The following is a 25,660-nucleotide window of genomic DNA, read 5'->3' as shown; positions in this document are numbered from 1 at the left end:
CTCAGTTCTGGAAAAGTATTCTATGGACAGATGAGACAAAGATCAACCTGTACCAGAATGATGGGAAGAAAAAAGTTTGGAGAAGAAAGGGAACGGCACATGATCCAAGGCACACCACATCCTCTGTAAAACATGGTGGAGGCAACGTGATGGCATGGGCATGCATGGCTTTCAATGGCACTGGGTCACTTGTGTTTATTGATGACATAACAGCAGACAAGAGTAGCCAGATGAATTCTGAAGTGTACCGGGATATATATTTTCAGCCCAGATTCAGCCAAATGCCGCAAAGTTGATCGGACGGCGCTTCATAGTACAGATGGACAATGACCCCAAGCATACAGCCAAAGCTACCCAGGAGTTCATGAGTGCAAAAAAGTGGAACATTCTGCAATGGCCAAGTCAATCACCAGATCTTAACCCAATTGAGCATGCATTTCACTTGCTCAAATCCAGACTTAAGACGGAAAGACCCACAAACAAGCAAGACCTGAAGGCTGCGGCTGTAAAGGCCTGGCAAAGCATTAAGAAGGAGGAAACCCAGCGTTTGGTGATGTCCATGGGTTCCAGACTTAAGGCAGTGATTGCCTCCAAAGGATTCGCAACAAAATATTGAAAATAAAAATATTTTGTTTGGGTTTGGTTTATTTGTCCAATTACTTTTGACCTCCTAAAATGTGGAGTGTTTGTAAAGAAATGTGTACAATTCCTACAATTTCTATCAGATATTTTTGTTCAAACCTTCAAATTAAACGTTACAATCTGCACTTGAATTCTGTTGTAGAGATTTCATTTCAAATCCAATGTGGTGGCATGCAGAGCCCAACTCGCGAAAATTGTGTCACTGTCCAAATATTTCTGGACCTAACTGTATAACATAGTCAGACAGTCCTGCTAAAATCTAAAGGTTCTGATAACTTTGCTTTTGTTCTAAAGGTGATAATTGGAGATGGGCGAATAGTAACTATTAGTGTTCGCATAATGCTTACCAAATACAGAGTACTATTCCAGTATTCGTTACGGCAAGAAAAATGCTTGGGTTTTCCATTAGCTTGCATTAGGTTTGTTATTCGTGATGAATACTGGAATAGAACTTTGGGATTCGTTACGAATAATCCGAACACAGATAGATAATATTCGCCAATCACTAGTGATAATATGTCTTCTCCAAATAACTAGTCAAAGAGTTGGTAGAAAAACATAGAAACCATGACTGTGATTTTCCAGTGCCATACCTGTTCATGGGTTGTGTCAGGTATTACATACAATCCGGTCAATAAGGCTGAATTCCAAAAAAAACTCATTTTCCTGAAGAAGTTGTTTTTTACTCCGAAACACATTGACAAATCACTATCCAGGATCTGTTCTCCTTGGTGTGATTGTTCTGAAGAAGAAGTTGCTTTTACGCCAAAACATGTTGACAAATGACTATCCAGGATCTGTTCTTCTTGATGTGATTGTCCTGAAGAAGTTGTTTTTACCCCTAAATGCTTTGAAAAATCACTATCCAGGATATGTTCTCCTTGTGTGATTTTCCTGAAGAAGGAGTTGCTTCTCTCCAAAACACGTTGAAAAATCACAATCCAGGATCTGTTCTTCTTGGTGTAGTTGTCCTGAAGAAGTTTTTTTTACTTTGAAACGCGTTGACAATAAATCACTGTCCAGGATCTGTTCTTCTTGATGTGATTTTCCTGAAAAAGGAGTTGCTTTTACTCCAAAACACGTTGAAAAATCACTATCCAGGATCTGTTCTTCTTGGTGTGGTTGTCCTGAAGAAGTTTTTTTTTACTCCGAAATGCATTGACAATAAATCACTATCCAGGATCTGTTCTTCTTGATGTGACTTTCCTGAAGAAGTTGTTTTTACCCCTAAATGCTTTGAAAAATCACTATCCAGGATATGTTCTCCTTGGTGTGATTTTCCTGAAAAAGGAGTTGCTTTTACTCCAAAACACGTTGAAAAATCACTATCCAGAATCTGTTCTTCTTGGTGTGGTTGTCCTGAAGATGTTTTTTTTAACTCCGAAACGCGTTGACAATAAATCACTATCCAGGATCTGTTCTTCTTGATGTGACTTTCCTGAAGAAGTTGTTTTTACCCCTAAATGCTTTGAAAAATCACTATCCAGGATATGTTCTCCTTGGTGTGATCTTCCTGAAGAAGAAGTTGCTTACACGTTGAAAAATCACTATCCAGGATCTGTTCTTCTTGGTGTGGTTGTCCTGAAGGCGTTTTTTTTTACTCCAAAACGCGTTGACAATAAATCACTATCCAGGATCTGTTCTTCTTGATGTGACTGTCCTGAAGAAGGAGTTGTTTTTTTAACTCTGAAATGGGTTAACAATAAATCACAATCGAGGATCTGATTTCCTTGGTCTACAATCCTACGGCAGCACAGATTAACCCCTTCTCTCCAGTTGTTCCAAATAATACTGGCTTGACGAGTCAAATGACCTTTTTAAACTGGTCACAATGGGTACTTTCATGTTTTCTTTCTTTAGTTCAGGGTACGTTAATAGCAGTTCCATAACATTTCACAGTACCACATTCATTACGACTTTGAAAGGCATTTGTTCTCATTGACCCCGAGTCTATCGTCTACAAAAATTGTCAAAAACATCATCATTGAGGCACCCTCCGATAATTGTGTGTACAAAAAAAGAGTAAATAGCAAGGAAGCCATATTAACAGTAGTCTAAAAATGTCTTAACCCACCAACATTATACATATGGTGGTCATCATAAGCTCTCCTAGAAAAAACCTATCAACATCATATGTGTTACGCTATCAATAGGAAAGTCATAATGTTTGAGATTGTGTAAAGTCTACTTTATAAATGAGTTAATGTTAATATATCTCCTTCGTTATATCTACAGATTAATGCGTCTTGCATCCGCTTAGTACTTGCTGCAATAAGTAATAACCAGGGGAGGTGCTGGTTACCGGTTACACACCTTAGGGAAGAAAAAAAAAACCTTGGCAGCTATTTAAGACGTAAAAGGTTTGCATAGCTGCACTTTGCTGAAGTGGAGAAACAAAAGAAGAAGAATCCTCCTAAACCTCAACAGGTGATCCTCTGTGCCGGACAAGAAAGCCTTGAATTCGGACCATCATGGGTATGAAAGATGTCCTAAAAGGAGTGAAAAGAAAATGTTGCAGTGAAAATAAGGTGAGTGGTCGGAAATCTACTTAAGCTCCTAAAGTGTTTGCAAATTGGATGAAATCGGTAAATGAATAACTCGGAGAAAGGAATGCTACACTAGTTAAATAATGGCCATATTAAGGAAACATCCACCGCATAAATGGGGCTGTTATTAGGGATAAATTGCATTGGTCCAGATACATTTTATGGTTGATATTGTAAGATTTGACTTAAGTGACCTTTGTCTTTTTAGATTATTATTAGGGATGATCAAATATCACAAATATTTGGCAATATTCGGCTTCGCGAATATCCGACGAATAGGTTGCCGCTATGCGAATATTCGATGCGCAATGTAAGTCTATGGGAAGCCCGAATAGTTGCTATTCAGCAACTATTCGGGTTTCCCATAGACTTACATTGCGCATCGAATATTCGCAAATAGTCGAATAGCGGCGACCTACTCGGCGATTATAGGCGTTGCCGAATATTTGAGGTATTCGATCATCCCTAATTATTATCATTATATATGGAGTAATACGGTACTTTTTGGATACAGAATATCTTTAAAAAGTTTTTTCTCAGTAGGAATGCATCCTACATTCTTACATTTTCGATACGTATTATATGTCAAATTGGCAAACTGGTTCTTGTGATCCAAATTACAACGCAAATGTGATCACAAACTTGGACTTTTACCTATATGGTCTAGGTCGGAGTAGTATACAGATGTATACACTAACAGGATAAACTAACAGAATCTTTAAAGGGAACCTGTCATCAGAAATTTTGCTTTAAACCTAAATGTTTCCCCCTCTGCAGCTCCTGGGCTGCATTCTAGCAAGGTTCCTGTTGGTTTTTTGCTCCCTTTTAGACCAAATATAATACTTTATAAAGGTGTACCTTTTGGGATGCAAATTTTCTAAATCGTCCATGGGGGCGAGCTCTTTGGTGTCTGTTATGTCCATCCTGCCGATTTACGACGTCCCCCAACGAGATTATGGGCGGCGCTGTGATTATCATTGCAAGTGCCCACCCATAATCTAGTGCACGCGCTTTCCTCTCTGCCTCCAGCGTTCTGCGCAAGCGCTGGTCGTAATCGGTGGTGTCCTGCTCCGATCCTCCCATCTATTTCCTGCTACAGGGAAAGATGGTAAAGAGGGGACGTGCGGTCATCTGGCCAGCGCTTGCGCAGAACGCTGGAGGCAGAGGGGAAAGCGCGGGCACTTGCGATGACAACACAGCGCCGCCCATAATCTTGTGCCTGCGCAAACATCACCAGCGGTCACACTGTGCACGCAGTGCACAGTCCCGCTACAGTGACACCGGACCACGAGCTCACTGGGCGGCATCCTGGAAGTATGAAATGCTGCGTTGGGGGACGGCGTAAATCGGCAGGAGGGACATAACGGACACCAGAGAGCCCGCCCCCGTGGATGATTTAGAAAATTTGCATCCCAAAAGGTACAACTTTATAAAGTATTATATTTCGTCTAAAAGGGAGCAAAAAAACAACAGGAACCTTGCTAGAATGCAGCCCAGGAGCTGCAGAAGGGGAAACATTTAGGTTTAAAGCAAAATTTCTGATGACAGGTTCCCTTTAACAAAAAACGAAGAATTTTGATTATTGCCTGTACAAACTAGGAGGTATTTTTTAGAATTAGCAAAAAGGAGACAGTTGCACTCTGTAGTGCTAAGATAAATGGAACACTGAATATAGGTATATAGACATGCATTACTGCTATAAAAAAACATGCAAAAATTGAGATAGTACACAAAATTGGACAGTTTTATGTGAGCCCAACATCCAGTGCCAAGGTGACCTCATTTTTGTTGGGTCCTATCAAACTAATGCCTCTCTTTGGGTTAAAAAACCTACAATTCATGGGCAAATAGGAATCTGCAAATGGAGAAATAAAATCACCTGAGGCTGGAGAGCAGGAGTGCTCAATCAGAAGACATAACCCTATAATTTAAGAAAAACATTGATGCCCTTTCTAAACTAACAGAATTTTTAACAAAATAAAGAAGAATAATGATTATTACCTGTACAAACTAGGAGGTATTTTTTAAAAGTAACCTCACACAGACACAAATATATCATTAGTGAGTCAGCTGGTGTACTCAGTATTGATTCTATTGTTATTTTGTCATTTGCCTAGATCCAAAAGAACCCGATTCATCATTTACATACATCCAAAAAGAACACAATTAGTTAAAAATCTGTACTAGGAAATTTCTTAATGTTCAACTAAAACTAGAACACCATAAGCATATAACCCTAACTTAAAAGACAGTCATGAGGGTCACATACTTTGTAGCACACCATTAAAATTTCTAGGTTATGCTAAGCCAATTCCGTAATCTTGGCTAGTCAATTACATGCCCCCACACAGACATATTTTTCCTATTAATGCTCCCAATTCATGGCCCTGCACAGTGCAGTGCCCCCAACACACAATATGATTCTCCCCCCATAGTTCCCCCACTCAGTATAATATCCCCAATGTCCCACCAGTCGCAGTAGGATTCCCCCTCAATATATTTCCCTACTTAATATTATATCCCAACAGTCCAAATATACAGTATAATGTAATCACAACCATCCAAAGTATTATGCGCGCAAATCTTCCTAATACACAGTATGATACCCCACAGCTTCCTCCCCCACAAAGTATGATGCCCTTTTGTCCCCCACATACAGTATGATGTGCCTCTATAGACTATATGATACCACCACAGCCCCCTTACACAAAGTTAAATGTCCCCACTGTCTCAACACACAGCATGATGTGCCCCACATTACATTTCCCCCACACAGTATGAAATCTCCCACACTTTCACCACACAGTGCAATGGCCCCTACAGTCCCTATCCACAGTATGATGTCTCATAGCCTCCCCGACAAAGTATGATGCCCTTTAGTCCCCCATACAGCATGTTGTGCTTCTATAGGCTGTATGATACTTCCATAGCCCCCCTTACACACAGTTTAACATCCCCAAAGTCTCCACACACAGCATGATGCGACATTACATTCCCCCACATACAGTATGAAATGTTCCACAATTTCACCAAACAGTACAATGGCCCTTACAGTGCCTATCCACAGTATGATGGCCCACATCCTCCCTCACAAAGTATGATGCCTTTTAGTACCCCCACACAGTATGATGTGCCCCTTTACACTATATGATACCCCTACAGCCCCCCTTACACACAGTTTAATGTCTCCACAGTCTCCTCACACACAATGATGCGCCCCACATTATATTCCCACCACACAGTATCGCCCACAGTTTCACCACACTGTAAAATGGCCCCTATAGTCCCTACCCCACAGTATAATAACCTCACAGAAGTATCACACTGGCCTTGTCACATCCCTACTCATGTTTTACTGATCTGATCTCTGCTGTTAGTTTAAATAGTGACTGAAAACTCACCAAGACTGTCAGGTCATAGAAGCTTGATTGTCTTGATTGTCAGACTCTATCGGGATCTATTGGTGAAGGAAGCCTCCTTGCTCCATCATTATATTCAATTGAGTTGGTATTCTGAGGACACAGATGTAGTAGATGTCTGAACGTAACCCTTAACTCATAGGAGAGTAGGAAATCTCCCCAATATAGGACTTTCCTGCTTTATTCAAGCTGGTTGAAAGGTATGTCATAAAGTTTGACGGTCAATTATGTTCATATGTTCCATATCTCACTATCCACTACAGCTTTGAGCATCAGACTACCTTCATTTTATAGACAATCATCATGGCTATTTCATTTATAAATTTAACTTGTAACTGCCCTACCACAAGAGGTAGTAATGGCAGATACTATAACAGCTTTTAAAAAAGGGCTGGATGATTTCATCAGTTCACAACATTGTTGGTTATAAATGACTTAGTGACCAAATGTAGAACTGGTGGAGGAAGGTTGAACTAGATGGACCTAGGTCTTTTTTCAACCTAAGTAACTATGCAACTATTTAGCAAAAAAACTAGTTATGCAGATTCTTGTCAGGTTGCTGCATTGTTACTGTTTTGCTCCTTAAAATCTATTTTTTAGTATTGTGTAAATCCACTTTTGGCTTTCAACACTGCCTGAATCCTTCTGGACTCTCAATCAGAGTCAAGCATGTCTAGACTGAAATCTGATCTCTGGTCTTTTCTACACATTCCCAGTGTTGATGCATACTGGTAAACTCACTTGGGTATCTATACAGCTATTTCTTCACCTCTACCTATAAGTGTTTGGTTGAGGTCTGGAAACTGTGGAGGCCAATCCAGCACCTCTATTTTATTGTCATTGAACCATTTCTTTGCCCTTCTCAACATATGCTTAACGTCGTTGGCAAACTAGAACACTATCATCCTTTTCATACCCATAGTACTCGAGTGTACGAAGTAACTCATCTTGTAGGATCCTCACATATAGCTCAGCATTGAGACCACCATCGATGCTGGTCAAGTATCCAACGCCTTGAGTTGTGAAACTACCCCATATCCTCAGGATTCCTCCACCGAATATGACAGTTCCTTCAATTTCTCAGTCCTTTAGCCCCTTTTTCCCTTGTTTCTTCCATCAGAGCCTAGTCTATTGACTTTCATCCCATCGCTCCAAATCACCCGCTTCCAATCTTTTAACGTCCACTTTTCATACTGCTTTGCAAACTCGAGTCGATGCTTCTTATGATAATATTGAAGTTGAGGCTTCTTCACCTTTTTTCGGGCCACCATTGCAGGCTTGTGTAATGTGCATCGCATGGTGCTTGCATGGACGTCTATAAAGCTGGGTTTACACACTGCAACATCGCAAAGGACATCGCTGTAACGTCACCGGTTTTGTGACGTAACAGCGACCTCCCTAAGTCTCTGCTAAGTCGCTAGTGAGCTGTCAAACAGGCAAACCTGGCCAACAACTCAACAGCGATCCGGACCTGCAGAGCGACCTAGCTGGTTGTTGGGGACGTTGATAAGCAGCCTTTTGAAAGGGAAGTTGCTAACAAAGTCTCTGCAAAGTCTTCACACACTGAAACTTCATGCTGCACAGCGGGAAACAAAGGACCTAGGAATGGTCCTGAACGATTTGTAACGATTACAACTTCACAGCAGGGGCCAGGTCGCTGATAGGTTTCGCACACTGCAACATCGCAAACAACATCGCTATTGCGTCACAAAACCGGTGACGTTACAGCGATGTCGTTTGAGATGTTGCAGTGTGTAAACCCAGCTTTATGAAGCATACAAGCCACCTCCACTGCCGTTTTTGTCATTCCAGAGCTGATAGATCTTCTGATGAGCCGATTTGTTGACTCCGATATTTTGCCTGGACGTCCACCTTTTGGTTTTTGAATCAATGGATGGACTTAATTTTGTGTTCTTACAACTGTCATGGCGTCACATGATATAGTTTGGCAATTTCCTTGGCTGAGAGACCACTATGGATGAGCAGGATGATGCTGTTTCTCTCTTCTTGGGAAACCTTCTTCATGGCTGCGTCTTAATTTGAACCAGTGACCTTTCACTTGGGAATCAACCTAATAACACACTGAACTATTAGGGAATGTCAGAACAGGTTGTAATTTGTAGTATACAGGAAGATTTTTTTTTCCCAAACACCAGGAACAAAACAATAACAATAAAGTGACATGAGAAGAATCTGCATCATATGCTAGATTGTTACATGTCAAATTTATGTATGAGATAGCCAAGATGATTGTCTATAAAACGAAAGTAGTCTTACATTCAAAAATGTAACATTTTACGCTTTTTCTCATCCGTGTATACAGTATAGTGTTTAAATAATGTTTGCCAGGATCACTGGAGAAGCCACCACAGGGAGAAAATTAATTACATTCTCCCTGCAGCCGCTTGCTTCCAATTATTTGGGCTATGTAGGAAGCGCTCATAGTGCTCACTAAACATGGAACTCACCTCTTGGTACATTAATTGACAGCCTGTTCTGTAGTATGTGCGGTTTCTGTATAGAGCAAGCTGTCAATCAATGTGCAGGGGAGTGATTACAGTGTTTTGTTAGTGTAGACGGAATGTACCTTGATTTTTTCCCTGTAGCCACTGCTCCAGTAAAGTAAGTAAGCATGATATAATTGCTATTTATCTACAGATTATCTATATATCTTAAGGTAAATAGTGCTTTGAATGTGACTGTTTACCTTTAGGTAAGCTGCGGACGGTTTCAGCAGCCATCATATCTATGCTAAAATAATGCAGCAGTATAATTGTGTGATACATAGGCACAGCACTCTAATAATTATATATATATATATATATATATATATATATATATATATATATATATATATGTGTGTGTGTGTATATATATATATATATATATATATATATATATATATATATATACTTATGTGTATATTATATGGATAGAAGTATCAGGACATCTCCTCAGGATTCTATAGCCATAGACATTGAAGCGAACGTATCACTAGGTTTTCCAAATATAAACTACAGCCACCACCTTTACTGCCTCTTTTATAGAACATAAAAAAACCCTTTTATATTCTACTCATATGGCGTGTTCTGGTCTTGCTTGGCGCCATCTCTATTCCCGCAATCGGTGCCCTCCTTCCATCCTTCATGTGGATGATGTGTGCTGTGTCATCCACACAGTGCCCCCAATCTTGCTCATGCGGTGGCAAACATCGCTTTGCCCTGTTGAGGGCAGAGCAAATTCCCATAATGGCTATACGCTAGGTGACGGAAAAGAGCGCAGATGACCCATAAGACCGGTGCCTGAGCATTAAAGTACTTTGCGCTGACCTCTGCAGGGTAGAGCAAAGTACACCAGCGCATGTGCAAGCTTGCGGGCACTGAGCAGATGATGTTGGACGGAGGAGGACCGCAATTGCGGGAATAGAGGAGGCGCTAAGCAAGACCAATAACACCCATCTGTCTGGACAGCGCTATAAGGGGAGAATAGCATAGGTATTTTTGGGATATGTAAAAGGGGTTGGGGACTTGTACTACTGTAAAAGAGATGTTAAAGATGGTGGCCGTAGTTTATTTTGGCAAAACCTTGTGATGGGATTCACTTTAACATGGTGTTCCCCCCTTTTAGCTATTTCCATTTTCCTAGGAAGACTTTCAATGTGATTTTGGAAAAAGTTAGAAAATTTTTGCTTATTCATCCAGAAGAGCGTTTGTGAGGTCAGACACTGATGTTGGAATCAACATTTCCATTCCAGTTTATCTCAAAGGTGTTGGATGAGATCCGGGGTCTGGCTGCTGGTCATGTTGTTTCACACCAAACTCTGCCAACCATGTCTTTATGGATTTTTCTTTGTGTAATGGGGCATAGTTGTAATGCCTGATAGGAGCCACAGACTCAGACTGGCTGTAAGGGGAATCTAGAGAAAAGCCACTCACAAAGCAGGACCCCAAGAACTCTGCAACCCTTTAACCCCTTTACAGGGATTTGGAATTACACAGAGCCTCAGAGATTGCTACCTGTGGTAGGCTGTAGTCCGTGGTCGTCAGGCAAGGTCAAAAGCCAGGAGATGCAAAACAGGAACAGAATCGGCAGGCAAGGGCATAGTGAGGAGACAAAGCAGGGGTCAAATCCGGAACTGGCAGCAAGGTACAAAAACAACAGGCAGGAGGGTAGTCAAACAACAAGCAAAGGTCAGCGCACAGGAATCAACATACAAACAGTACATGAGCCAGGAGAACAGAACTATCACTGGCAGTGGTCATGTGACAGGAGGGGGAATAAGAAGGGTGTGGTGTCTTCCCATAGGCTGCAGGTGAATGTTGGCCACTTTAGCCGGGAGACACACGCCACCTACAGTCAGCCAGTGGTACTGCAGGTTCCAGGGAAACCCAGCCTAGTGGATGAGCGGAGCCTGCGCTCCGCAGAGTCATGGGCACCGACTCCTCTCCCATCACCAGCACTCTCTATGGTGGGAACATGGCATCGTCTGGCGATCAGAGCAGAAGTCGCAGGAGCGGACTCCGGTGGGGGCGTGACACTGTGCTCCGCAGAACCACGGGCACCGACTCCTCTCCCATCACCAGCACTATCCATGGTGGGAACATGGCGTCGTCTGGCGATCGGAGCAGAAGTCGCAGGAGCGGACTCCGATGGGGACGTGACAATAGTCATGCTGCATGAAGCATCCAGTACCCATTTTTTTGTGCTTTTGTTAATGCCATAGGATAATAAGTCATGCAGTCATGGGATCAGTAGAGCAGTGGTGACTTTTCTGCCTTCTGCTCCTGAGCACTCAACCCCCCCGCTCTGTAACGTTACGTGGTCTCCACTCTTTGGCTGAGTTGCTACGGTGGTTCTTTCCACTCTTCAATAAAACCACTCACAGGTGATGGGGGAATATTGAGGAAGAGAGAAATGTCATGATCTGACGTTATATATCAGTGACTTCTATTACAGGTCCGCACTAGTATCAGTGAACTCTTTAAAATCACCCTTTTTTTCACAAATGTTAGGAAAGTCAGCCGACACGGCACTGGGCCGGAGTTCATACACTGGGAGTAATGGGATTGAATGAAAACTCAAATTCAGTGATTTATAGGTGTTGGATATAGCGCAACACCCAATAGGTATATTCGATAGTCATATAAAATACAGGACCTCAGCAAATTACTAAAATTTAACGTTTATTAGTTTCTCGTAAAATTCTAAAAGTCACAACGGACACATATATACCATAAAAGCCCTTAGGGAGGTAGTGGTTGATACACAAACTATCATAACCATTATCCGTTAACAAAGGCCACACAAAACTTGTACCGACGCGTTTCGTCCAGAGGGACTCTTCAGGGGACATACTGTCATCCAGGGAATAAGGTCCACTGTCCAAGCTAACCCACAGCCATACTACTAGTCCCCTGTAGAGTTCCTCTGGAACAAACGCGTCGGGACAGATGCAGGGTCATTGTAGGGGTTAGTTCACCCCATTATAACCATAATTCGTTAATAAAAGCCACATAAAACTTCGCCAAAATCTACCTAGGACGCCACTCACTAGTTAGAAAAACCCCCACAACAAACAGAACATAACCAACAGTAAACAAAATTGTTTTGTTTCCGTCTCAGGGAATAGACAGAAAAGATAAAAAGAGAAAAAAACACCCAGAAAAAAGGAAAAGAGAAAAAACACAATATACTCAAATGAAAATACTCTTTAGCAGTAACAGTGGTCAACTATAAAAGAATTTGAGTAAAAGTTGAACATTCTCACCAGGTCCATATAAGCCAGGGTGCATGGACAATCCCACCAGGGCAAGGTCCTCCGGTTACCACAGATGGAGCTGACCCTATTGCATCCTGAGGATTTTACACCCTTTACTAGCACCTGTAGCACCCCTGCGGTACCAGGAGCCACAAATGTAATGTGGAAACCCACCCCCGGAAAATCCGTGCCAGTCAATACATCAGCACCTTCAGGCCAGATATACATAACCCCAATTCCAGACTGGGAGACTGCCTAGCAACATTTAAAAGGGATGGGCACTGATTGGATAGTCGCCACCTAATCTGTAGGCAGAGGCCCAGCAAGGGGAAGGGCCATTGGTCAGTTGGGAATTTGACGGGAGGAAGTGTTGAGTCAAGTTTGAGTCAGTTAGGAGTGAGGAGAGTTGAGACGTGGAAGTAGAGAGTTGAGAGTGAAAGTACAGAAAGAAAGAAAGGTGTAGCAAGACCTGAAGTAACAACGGAAAGCTGTAACAAAAGTGAGAGACTGTGGAGTAAGGAACCAGGACTCCAGGAACCGCGGGGCACCTGTGGAAGTCTGGAACCTAGGCTCACAGGACTCAGCACGAGGCGAGATCCTAGGACAGCGGGACACTTTATGGTCAAGTGTTAAATCTGCCAGGCAAGAAGATCTCCAGGGTCCATCGCCAACGAAAGAGTCTGAAGCATCATCAGCAAAGAGGGGACCAGGGATTGACCCCCTTAAATAGTCCAGGCTGCCTGCAATAGGACCAAGACAGAAACGGAGGGGTTCCAAAGAAGTTCTAGGCTACGGGAGCTCAATACAAACAAGTGTGCATGGAGGACAGCTAACCCAGGTCACAACTGGCATGGAGAACAAGGGGAGCGGGAACACCTGGAACTGGCACTAGCGGGTCCAAGCACTGAAACCAAGTAAAGACAAGGCAAGTTAAAACTGCAAAACTGGTGTGGACTGTTTCCTTATCGCCTCCATACACTCACACAGACGGTTCCCCACTACAATCCCTATCATTCACTGCTGGTGCCTACCCTGCTTGCGAATGGCCCAAAACACCTAAGCTGCATTACTCCATCAGCCCCAGCAAGACCCTGCAGCAGCAGCTTCAATAACCTGGCCGCTCACCACAAGTGGCGTAGTCGAAAAAATCTTTTTTATTTCTCCCTTTCTTTTATTTTTACCCCTTTTTATTCGAACCGACCCCCAGGGTCAAAGGACCGGGCATCAGCCGTGACCACAACTGTCCCCCACACTGCACACCACACGCCCGGGACCGAGTACCCCACAGCCCTGGGGCGTCACACACCCATAGACTCCCGTCCTGAAAAGGATGGTCCACAGCTAAGTTCTCCTGAACTAACCCCTACAATGACCCTGCATCTGTCCCGATGCGTTTCGTCTGGAGGGACTCTTCAGGGGACAAGTAGTATGGCTGTGGGTTAGCTTGGACAGTGGACCTTATTCCCTGGATGACAGTATGTCCCCTGAAGAGTCCCTTCGGATGAAACACGCCGGGTTTTGTGTGGCCTTTATTAACAGATTATGGTTATGATAGTTTGTGTATCAACCATTACCTTCCTAGGGGCTTTATGGTATATGTATGTCCGTTGTGACGTCTAGAATTTTACAAGAAACTAATAAAAGTTAAATTTTAGTCCGATTTATAGGTGTTCCCCAATACTTTTCTCCTTATAGCCTAGATATATTGTGGCTATACTACCTACTAACAATTCAAATGATCTAAATGTCTTTCAAAATCCATGTCCCATTTACAAGGAATTTTTGTTTTCTGTTCCTTGTGTAAGACGTATGTTAATAGTTAACTTCTCGTATATTAAATGCTTCCATTAAAAAGGGCCAGGAATACCTGCATTTCCTAGGAAATAAGAATTCTGGAGCATTTCTTCCCATAGCTCTTTACTTGGCTCTTCCTCTGTTACGGTTTTGGTATTAATAATAATTCCTTAAATAAAATGATGAATTTAGCCAATTGAATGTAACCCTATGACCTCACATCTTTATTTGAAAAAGGAAATTTCCAAATTCTTTTATTTTTATTTAAAAGGGGTTTTCCCCCATAAATAAAGTTAATTTTAATCAATTGATCTTGGAATAATAATAAATTCCACATTTGGATGTGATTAAAAAAAATGTTCCTATGCTGAGATAATCTTATATATGTGCCTCTGCTGTGTACTGTGTAATGGCCGTGTCTGACCGTACAGGGACATGGTCTGATCATAACACAGCTCCTGGGCTGGAGAGGAAGTTACAAAGTATACATACATTACAGTACTGGATCACAGCTGATTCTTTTTTCTGTGAGGCAAAATATGTTTTTAAACAGGCAGAAAATTGTTTTACGTCACAGAAAGAATCAGCTGTTCTGCCTGTATACTCTCTTTTGTGCCACCCCCGGCCATGAAATGTAGTATGATCAGACCATGAACTTTAGTAGTAAAGATAAGTGGAGACAGCCGGGCACTGCAGCAGGTAGGTACTCACAGATCGCAGTTCTACTGAATAACGGACTTCCAGCAGTCCACAGTGGTGCTCAGCCAACGTTACAGGAGAAGTCCGATGAATCCAAAGGAGGGAGGAAGGCGGCACTTCACAGTGGGGTTCTGCAGTTTTTAATGTGCAAACATGTGAAAGTTACATGAGTGGGGAGGGAGGGGTGCAGGTGCTCCGGACAACGGCCGTTTCGCACTGAGGCTAAGTGCTTCGACGGGTCCAAGGCTTGGACCCATGGAAGCACTTAGCCTCAGTGCGAAATCCAAAAAAGAGGTAAGGAGTTCTTCTGCAAGGACATATATCCCAGAATTTGCACTAGTTGGAAGACGAACATAAAGGTGAAGACAGTACCAGATATGGCCACAGGACCGGGACTGGTCATAGAGCTGGTTCAGAACAAGAAAGTCAGGACCAAAAGGAGCTAAATCAGGATAAGCAGATCAGAACTTGCAGCATAGTCAAGAGGTGTCCATCAGAACCCACTGATCAATAACAAATCGGGGATTCAATGGAGCAAGACATAGGTAGGAAAAGAGGGGGAAAAACTAAATAACTAGGAACAAGGTTGAGTTGGAACATTAATTCGGATATGGAAGTGGACAAGCAAGCAAAGACCAGGAGGAACTTATCTATATAAATAGACCCCAGGATTGAATGGCATTTGTTGGCCATGATGACGATATTTTGTCATCAACATCATCAGAATATACGATTACCTGATGAAGACAGTAATGGACATGGCCACAAGTCCGGGACTGGTCATATAGAGCTGGATCAGAACAAAAAAGTTAGGACCAAAAGGAGCTAAATCAGAATAAGCAGATCAGAACTTCAGCGTAGTCAGGTGGTGTCCAACAGAACCAACCGGTCAACAGGAAATCAGGGATTCTAGGGAGCGAAACATAGATGGAAAAAGAGGAGAAAAAAAAACAAAGTAAGAACAAGATGGAATGAGAACATTAATTGGTCAATGCAAGTGGACAATCAAGCAAAGTCCTGAATTCCCTTATCTGTATAAATAAGCCACAGGATTGAAGGGCATTTGTTGGCCATGATGATATTTTGCTATCAACATCATCAGCATATGCGATTACCTAATGAAGACAGTACTGGACGTGACCACAAGACCGGGATTGGTCATTTAGAGCTGGATCAGAACAAGAAAGTCAGGACCAAAAGGAGCTAAATCAGAATAAGAGGTCAGAACTTCAGCGTAGTCATATGGTGAACCAACCGATCAACAACAAATCGGTGATTCTAGGGAGCGAAACATAGATGGCAAAAGAGGGGAAAAAACAAAGAACCACGAACAAGGAAGAATTTGAATATAAATTGGGCTATACAAGTGACAATCAAACAAAGTCCTGAAAGCCCATATCTGTATAACTAGGCCACAGGATTGAAAGGTCTTTGTTGGCCATCATGATGATATTTTGCCATCAACATCATTAGGATGTACAATTTACCTGGTAAAGATTAGTGGACCTGAAATATTTACTATAAATTATTCCAGAAATTGCCATAAATCATAGTGAAAATCTTATCTGCGCTGATTGTCTGGAGAACAGATTGCCAGAGAGTTGCTCCATTTATTTTTGTGATGATAGATCTGTAGTAACTCCTGCAGTACCACAGTAATTATCTATATCATTGAGTCTGCTTACCCCTGATGTAGAGCATCTGCTTGCAATGTCCTCAGGAAACATATTTACATTATGGCTATAACTTTTATGACTTTTGGTTAATGATTTTAGATATGGCTCCTGGACAAGGGGGGTTGACGATTCTGGTAAAAACAAGCCCTTTTTGCTAATTCGAGTAAACAACAAGATGATTGTCTGACTGGTGTGAGGTCTCACTAACAGACATGAGGTAGGCAATCGGGATTTTAAAGCAAGCGAAATGCACCTAGGTCAAGAAGTGTTTCATATACGGTATCGCTGCATAACACGCCAAGGGTCTGTGGTGCCCCCCGTAATGGATGAAGATTTTGCAATGTGTCTTAAAAGTTATATGTGTACTACAGTTAGATTATGAATAAGCATGGGGTCAACGCAGGCTCCCTGTAGCATCTCATAACCCATAAAATGATAGGATCTTTCCATCAATAAGGGTTAGATTCATAGATGTTGTACACCTACATAAAAGTTGGTTGTGCTAAGAGAACTCCAACGCCATAGTTAAGTGGGGCCCATTTGAATATGAGAGGCAGGGTGTCCAGGTCCTGTGCACCGCATATGTGCAGGCTTGGGACTTCCACAAGGGAGTGTTAAGGACCTTTGCTAAGTCACAATACTGTGATGTCACCAAAGGTCTTCCTGCAACTGCTGCTAACGCTGTCCCTGAGAAACATGTGGCCCCGCAGCCCTACACAGCTGCTGGTGGAGCCACCATAGTGCATATGTCCCCCAGCCCTTGGCTCAGCCCGTGGTAACAAGCCCGCGGTTACCTCACACTCTGTAAAGCACGGGGGACCAGCAGAGAATTCCCCAATGGCCCGGTGTGTCAGTCCAACCCTGAGTGGGAAAGTAATTATTAGGTGCATCACCATAGGGTTTAGAAAGGGCAACAAAGAAGCCATAAAACTCCATCTTGAGTTGCATTTGTAGAGAGTTTATCCAAGGTGGAGGAGACCAGCCAACCTGTGCTAGAGAATCAGCCCTTAGATTCAAGGCTTATTGCGCGTGTGAAGAGACGTCACGTGACAATGTCAGTAATGCATACATGGCCTGTTATCACTATCAACAGCGATTATCTACAATTTATGAAATAATAAGTTGAATTCATGATTCTCTATCACGTGTTTAATTTTGATGTCACTTCCACAGGACTCTCATGCAAACGCCAATGATGAAAACCCGGAGCGTGGAAACTGGACCCGGAAATCAGACTACTTATTGTCTATGATTGGCTATGCAGTAGGTTTGGGGAATGTCTGGAGATTTCCCTACCTTGCATACAAGAATGGAGGAGGTAAAGACAATTATCATAGAAAAGCTGAAGCAATACACTTAATTAACATAAAGGTAAAACTGGCCATACAAATTAGATGGCTGTCAGCGGAACAAATCTTAGGTTGTTCATTCACTGAGCCATCTTAGCCGACTCTTCCAGGAGCAGCCATTTGGCTGAGCATTCCTCTGTTCTTAATTAAAAAGTCGCTGGCTTATCATGGACTAGCAGCCTATCTCAAGGAGAACAATGTTACAGGTAGTACAAAATCTGACATGTGCAAGCAATATCTCTCCCAACCATCAGTTGGCCGGTGCCCCATTCACATTAGACATGAGCCGAATCCATAGATATCAGCAGGTTTGGCTGTCATTAGTGTAATGTTAATTGAAATTCTTAACTCTTTATCACTCACAAAATGTTTTTGCTAAGAATGTCATGGCCACCACTTATATAAATAATTCTAAAACATATCATTAGATCAATCTCAGAAGTTTTAGAAAAGTCAATCTGCGCTATGTCCAAGATAATTCTTTCCCAAAAATTGTTCCAGCAAGTCAATCTCAAATGTAGCATGGATAAGTCAACCTTTAAAATGTTGTAAATAAGCCAATATCCGATATGTCCTAGATAAATCAATCCTAGATATGTCCAAGATAATTCAATCACAGATATATTCTAGTAAGTAAATCCCAACTTTATCATCGATAAGTTAATCCCTAAAATGTTGTCAATATGCCAATATCAGATATGTCAATCCCAGATATTTTCAAGGTAAGTCAATCCCAGATATGTTCAAGGTAATTCAATCCCAGATATGTTCAAGATAAGTCAATTACAGATATGTTCTAGTAAGTAAATCCCAACTGTACCATGGATAAATCAATCCCTAAAATTTTGTCAATAAGCCAATATCAGGTATGTCCTAGTCAATCCCAGATATTTTCAAGGTAAATCAATCCCAAATATGTTCAAGATAAGTCAATCCCAGATTTGTCTAAGAGAAGTCAATCCCAGATATGTTCAAGATACGTCAATCCCATATATGTTCAAGATAAGTCAAAGCCAGATATGTTCAAGATAAGTCAATCCCAGATATCTTCAAGATAAGTCAATCCCATATATGTTCAAGATAAGTCAATACCAGATATGTTCAAGATAAGTCAAAGCCAGATATGTTCAAGATAAGTCAATCCCAGATATCTTCAAGATAAGTCAATCCCAGATATCTTCAAGATAAGTCAATCCCAGATATGTTCAAGATAAGTCAAAGCCAGATATGTTCAAGATAAGTCAATCCCAGATATCTTCAAGATAAGTCAATCCCAGATATCTTCAAGATAAGTCAATCCCAGATATGTTCAAGGTAAGTCAAAGCCTGATATGTTCAAGATAAGTCAATCTCAGCTTCAATGTAAGTCAATCCCAGATATGTTCAAGATAAGTCAAAGCCTGATATGTTCAAGATAAGTCAATCTCAGATATGTTCAAGGTAAGTTAATCCCAGATATGTTCAAGATAAGTCAAAGCCTGATATGTTCAAGATAAGTCAATCTCAGATATGTTCAAGGTAACTCAATCCCAGATATGTTCAAGATAGGTCAATCTCAGATATGTTCAAGGTAAATCAATCCCAGATATGTTCAAGGTAACATAATCCCAGATATGTTCAAGATAAGTCAATCCCAGATATGTTCAATATAAGTCAATCGCAGATATGTTCAATATAAGTCAATGCCAGATATGTTCTATAAGACAGTACAAAACATATGTATTAAACAAGTAAATCCCAGATAAGTCCCAGATCAGCTAGTCCCAGATATGTTCTAGATAAATCAATCCACTTTTTCTCTTACAGATATCAGAAATATAGCACAGAATCAGTCTTGTGCATCCTTTACAATTTCCCCACCATTTTGAGTACAAAGTAAAAGAAAGTGTTAAAATGTAACTTACAAAGAAAAACATACAGCTAACCAGGATATGTAGTGATAGAGCCATCATTAGCTTAACCATTTACATCTCACTTTTCCTTGACTTTTCAACACATTCAGCACATTTAAGTGAATTATTTCATTGTTACTTGAGGAACCATTCTATTCAGGTTGGGCTTGATTTTTACCATTTTGGAAACTGCTCTAATGTAGACACAGCATCTAGCTTTAGACTTCCGTAAACACCTGACTCGCCCCCCAATAATAGTTGTCAGGGAAGATAAGGATCCAAAATGTTTGATTTCGGGTTAACAATCCTTTTGTTCTCAATGAGATAAGCTGCCACCAGGGAAGCCTGGCAGTGTCTCTTTCATAGAGAACACAGGGGCTCTCGTCAAAGAGATTGCTCCTGAATATAGGGGATTCGGGAGCGATAGTTTGTGGTTGAATGATTGGTCAAACCATCGTATGGCCAATAGTTTCGTATGGGGCTCTTTAGGCAGACGTACTCAATGTAGTCTACCAGCTCATATTTACGGGTCATAGGTGCATGCTTAGAATCTTAAATAGATAAAAACAGCATTGCCTTCATATGGAACAAGTGGATCTTTGGTAAGAACAACACCCGAAAAAGGCTGAAGACCAGACTAGGTAGTAAGCTCTCCATCAATGGAACTCTTCAAGCCATAGTTGGATAAACATACAGCTGGGATAATTTAGGAAAACTTCCACTCGCAGGGGATTGGACCCGATGGCCCTTGAGGTCCCTTCCATCTCTACAATTCTATGATTCTATGTTGGTGTTCTTGATAATGTCACATCTTCCTACACACAACAGAATGTCTACAGAACAATCAATAGTGAAGGACGTATTATGTGTCATATGTTTTTCATGCATTGATTGATGATGTATTTAATGCTGACAGCTATAATGATGCTCTGGTCGATAAGTGATGCCTTCTCTGTTGGTTCAGTGCCCAGTTAATAAATGACGGTTGTTATGTGTTTACTTAAACTTACACAATACACATTGGACACTAGATATACTACAATGCACTGATAATAGGCAATGGAACAGGTAGCGTAGATTTATTGGTCTGGGAATAATTAGCGCAACAGTCCGGAAAGATGCAAAATGGTCATTAATCCACTTTTAATATCCTGTTCATACCTCAAAACCGGCAATGCACTTCCACGGTTATACCGTGCATTCTTATGGCAGACAAAAGATTTCACAAATAGTTACAATGGTTGCCATCCAGGAAAATTTATAGCACGTTCACATTGTGTGCATTGTGATAACATTCTTGGCTTGTGTATTATATTTACTTACCACTTTGAAGAATCTATCATATATTTTACACTTAAAGGGATTATCCCAACACATGAGTGATGGTGAATCGCTACGGTATGCTATCACTTTATGAGTGGAGATGAGAGGACCCGTGGAAGTGCGGTCTGGCTGGTTCACCTGGACCTTAGATAAAGTTCTGTTCCGGACCAGGAGTTGACCTGAACCCAATGGAAATCACTGATTGGGCAGTTCATCTCTCTGCCCATACAGAGCCAGCCATAAACAGAGCACTTTTGGGGAAGGGAGGGCATTTTTTTTTGTGGACACTACATCCGATAAGATTCTCTTTACCCACAGTTAGAGCCATTCAGACACTTCAAGCGACTCGCACTGTGCCGAGCACCGAGCATACCCGAGCACACAGATCGTCTATCGAATGGTTAGCATTAGAGCTGAGCGAACTCGCAAAAAGACGGGACCGGTGGGTCCCTGCTAAACTTTTTAAAAAACCCGGATCTGGTCCAGAATCTGGTACCCATATAAGTCTATGGGAAGCAGAATCTGGAGATTAAAAATGTTTGTAGAAGGAGATAGGGCGGTAGGAGCGCACGCAGTGTACTCACCAAAGATGCATCATAGTGGCAAGCTGCTTCCAGGAATGCTTTCCCTTCCGGAGCTGACAATTAACCCTCATTGAATATTCACTGCTTTCCGTGTGTAATTGGTTGCAGTTAGACGCGCCCCCACCCTGAGCGCACTGTGTCAGCTGACTGCAACCGATCACAGGCGCCAGGACGGCCGGTGGGTGGGGAAAGCAGTGCAAATGTCTCGTGGTATAAAAATAAATGAATAAATAAAACAATTGGCGTAGGGTCCCCATATTCCAATACCAGCACAGATAAAGCCCCTGGCTGCAGCACCCAGCACAGACAAAGCCCACGGCTGCAGCCCCCAGCTGTCAGGCTTTATCATGGCTGTATATCAAAAGAAGGTGTTGCACGCTCCTGTACAGAGAGTGTATGGCTGCTGGGTGATGCGATGCTACATATGGTTAGTGTGAGAACACCGTAAGGCCACAGTCACACTTGCACGAGTCTCGCATCGCATCTCTTGGTAGCTGCACACTCTCCTGACAGGAGCGTGCTACTTAACCCCAGGTTATGATGGCATAGGCGTCTATGAGACACCCGCATCACTAACCTGAAAAGGAAAGTAAATAAAAAGACACCGAAAAAATCCTTTATTTGAAATAAAATACAAAAAAACACCCTTTTTCACCACTTTATTAACCCCAACACACCCCTTCATGTCCGATATAATCCACATGAGCTCCCACGATGATTCCAGCTCTGCTACATCTGAATATCACAGCGAGCGGCCATACAGCAGCATGGCTGCCCGCTGTGAGTGCAGAATGAATGAGCCATGGTGAGTGGTGACTGGATGCAGGGAGACGCCTCACACAGGCTGGGGGCCTGTCTGACTGCAATCAATCACAGACTCCGGGCCAGCTGACGGGCAGGAAAAGCTGTGCATATGAAATGAGTGTGATAGGAAGGCAGCAGGAGCAGCATACAGGCAGCCAGAGCCCCAGTGAGTATGAAATGGTCGCGTCATTCTTATTTTCTTTATTTTTCCTTTATTTTTTTTATTTTTTGAGAACCAGATCAAACAGCCGGAATCCTGGCCCTGACACCCGGGCAACTTTGAAACTGCGCGGATCCGGACTTTTACAGTCCGGGTCCGCCCAGCCCTAGCAAGCATACATAACGCACCCGAACTCTGTAATTTTTTTGTAAACTCCTTGTTGGGTACAAATACCGAACTTTACTGTTCGGGTCCACTCATCTCTATTATGATCCATGGGGGTCAAGAATCTGCAGTGCTGGTTTAGTGCCCCCTCCACAGGCTTTAACCACAACAGCACTGATAAGATTTTTAGTAGGTGTAATATTGTATATTGTATATTGTTTTTATTAATTGACATTTAGAAGATTTGCATATGACTAGGGCAGTATAAGTAATATCACAGAGCAAAAAGTTTAGTCTGTGTCACTGATATTAGGGTTGTATATATGGAAGCTTTAGGGTCCTTTTTATTAACCAAACATATGAGAACCTTACCTGTATAATAAGCCAATATATGTTTTGTTTATTGTTTTTTTTGTAATGTATTGATCTTACAATATATTCTATTCTACAGGAGCCTTTCTCATACCCTACACAATCATGCTGGCATTCACTGGCCTTCCTCTCTTCTTCTTGGAATGCTCCTTGGGACAGTTCTCCAGCTTGGGGCCAATCTCAGTTTGGCGGATTGTACCCATCTTCCAAGGTATCTAAATACTTACATTATTACAGAACATGTGTTTTTGATCTATTTTTTGAGAAACAACATGATTTGGTGGCATCTCAGTTTAGTAATGAATCAGATCAGTTGAATGTGTATCAAACATGTGGAGTGTTGTTCAGAACGGACAATGACAGTTTACCGGCAAATGATGATAAATGGAAACCGTAAGTATCTTTTGGCTTAGCATTGACATCACTATTTGATCTCTTTTTGGAGATACAACATGATTTAATGGCATCTTAGTTTAGTACAATGTCAGAGCAGTTTGATATGTATCAAACATTTGGAGTGTTGTCCAGAACGGACAATGACAGTTTAGCGGCAAATGATGATAAATGGTAACCATAAGTAAGTATCTTATGGGTTAGCATTGATAACGCTACTTGATCTTTTTGCATGTGTTTTCTGTACATGATGCTGAATGAGTACGGTAAGTTTATATGGAATTGAGCTGCAGTATCAAACATAGCCACTGCTATATATGTGGCGCTATGTCATGTAAACAATAAAAATAATAACACGTAATTAAAAACGCAAAAAAAACAATCTATATGTCAATGGGATAATAATGCATTAGGCTTCTGAATGTGGAAAATATAATAAAATATTTTAATGTAGAAAAACTACAAAACATTAAATAAATTATGTAAATTCTGTATTATTGTAATCTTATAGAGGACCAACCACCAGGATTTTCCTATATAAACTAAAGTCAGTGCTATACTGGGGCTATCATGCTGATTCTATGCATACCTTTAGTTGTGAGATCGGATGTATCGTTTCTGAAATACAGGCAAGTAAAGTTTGTGAAATTCACTGTTACTTGATTGATAGGTGCTACAGAATATTTAATAGGTGGGTCGGGTTTTGCTAGTTATTCTCGCCTCTGTCTGCCTGTCTGTCATTACTCCCCTGTCTCTGTTATTACAGGGGGAGGAGGGAGGGAGGAAGAACAGGGGGAGGAAAAGCAGGAAGACAAGGGTAGGAATAACTAGCAAAACCCGACCCTCCTATTAGATATTCCGTTGCACCTATCAATCAAGTAACAGTGAATTTCACAAACTTTACTTGCCTATATTTCAGAAACCATACATCCGATCTCACAACTAAAGGTATGTATAGAATCAGACTGATAGCACCAGTATAGCACTGGATTTAGTTTACATAGGAAATCCTGGTGACTGGTCCTCTTTAATGACTCATAGAGTAAATTAAAAGGGGTTTTCCTCTTTGAGAAAAGTGGACACCAAAATAATAAACAGTGGGTGTACTTACCCTCCTCAGGTCCAGAGCTCGCACCTTCTACTGCTCAGGTCCCTGTGTTTTTATTCGTCACATTTACAGTGTGTATCACTGCTGCAGGCAATCACAGAGCTCAGCAGCCCAGGAGCTGGCATTGCACCCAGGTGGATGAGTACCGTACTTGCTCTTTTTATTAATTTTGGATCAATTTTCTTGAAATAGAAATCCACTTTAACATATTATTTAAATAGGACGTAAAAAATAGCGAAAAACCAAAAGAGGATTTACAGTTTCTATTTTATATTTATTTATTATTTTTTTCCAATCCCCCCTCCCAAAAAAAAAATAAAAAAGCCAATGAAAACTTTTCTGAAAATAAATATAAAAAAATATATAGTTTCTGAATGAAAAATATAGTTTATTGATGCATCAATAATACAAAATGTAAAAATATATATATATATATATATATATATATATATATATATATATATATATATATATATATATATATATATATATATATATTTTTTTTTTTTTTTCTATGTATTTTTTTTTTCTTTGTTTTAAGGGCCCAAAATAGTCTAGTCCTTAAGGGTTATAGCTAGAAAGATTGAATTCCACTTTGGGGACCCTCGTCAGTCTTGCATTACATAGTTTGATCACTTATGTTTTCGGAAAATTGCTAATTGTTACATTATGTAGAAAAGATATTCTCGTTACTCGTCACCTAACATTCTCTGTAGACATCAAACATGGCAGATCCAGTCCTTGTTATTATGACATCAATGGAATTTTTTATGAAAATTGTATCGGTGTCTTGATGAGAACAATGGAGGATATTGACATTTCCCTTTACGTATTTGCTCTGTGAGTTATGTCTCGCTTCCTTGGTTTTTATTTTGAATAGAAGCATGAGGAAGTTGGCACAAACATGGTGGCTCTGCCCATGGGCTTAATTTCTATAGTCACAATAATCCACACTGAGTGCACAAAGCCGTTTCAC

General features: G+C 41.2%; 1 protein-coding gene across 1 annotated transcript in view; it reads left to right on the top strand.

The window, feature by feature from the left end:
* Positions 1–3,036: 3,036 nt before the first annotated feature.
* Positions 3,037–25,660, top strand: part of LOC142251171 (sodium- and chloride-dependent neutral and basic amino acid transporter B(0+)-like) — a 65,257-nt gene continuing 42,633 nt past the window's right edge. The window contains exons 1-3 of the mRNA XM_075323712.1: positions 3,037–3,170; positions 17,708–17,852; positions 23,263–23,394. Coding sequence (XP_075179827.1) covers positions 3,114–3,170; positions 17,708–17,852; positions 23,263–23,394 — 334 coding nt within the window. The 5' untranslated portion in view covers positions 3,037–3,113. The remainder of the gene's footprint in view (positions 3,171–17,707; positions 17,853–23,262; positions 23,395–25,660) is intronic.

This window comes from Anomaloglossus baeobatrachus, chromosome 9 (assembly GCF_048569485.1).
Source record: "Anomaloglossus baeobatrachus isolate aAnoBae1 chromosome 9, aAnoBae1.hap1, whole genome shotgun sequence".
Classification (NCBI taxonomy): domain Eukaryota; kingdom Metazoa; phylum Chordata; class Amphibia; order Anura; family Aromobatidae; genus Anomaloglossus; species Anomaloglossus baeobatrachus.
Note: the sequence above shows the minus strand (reverse complement) of the source record. Positions and strands in the feature narration are given on the sequence as shown.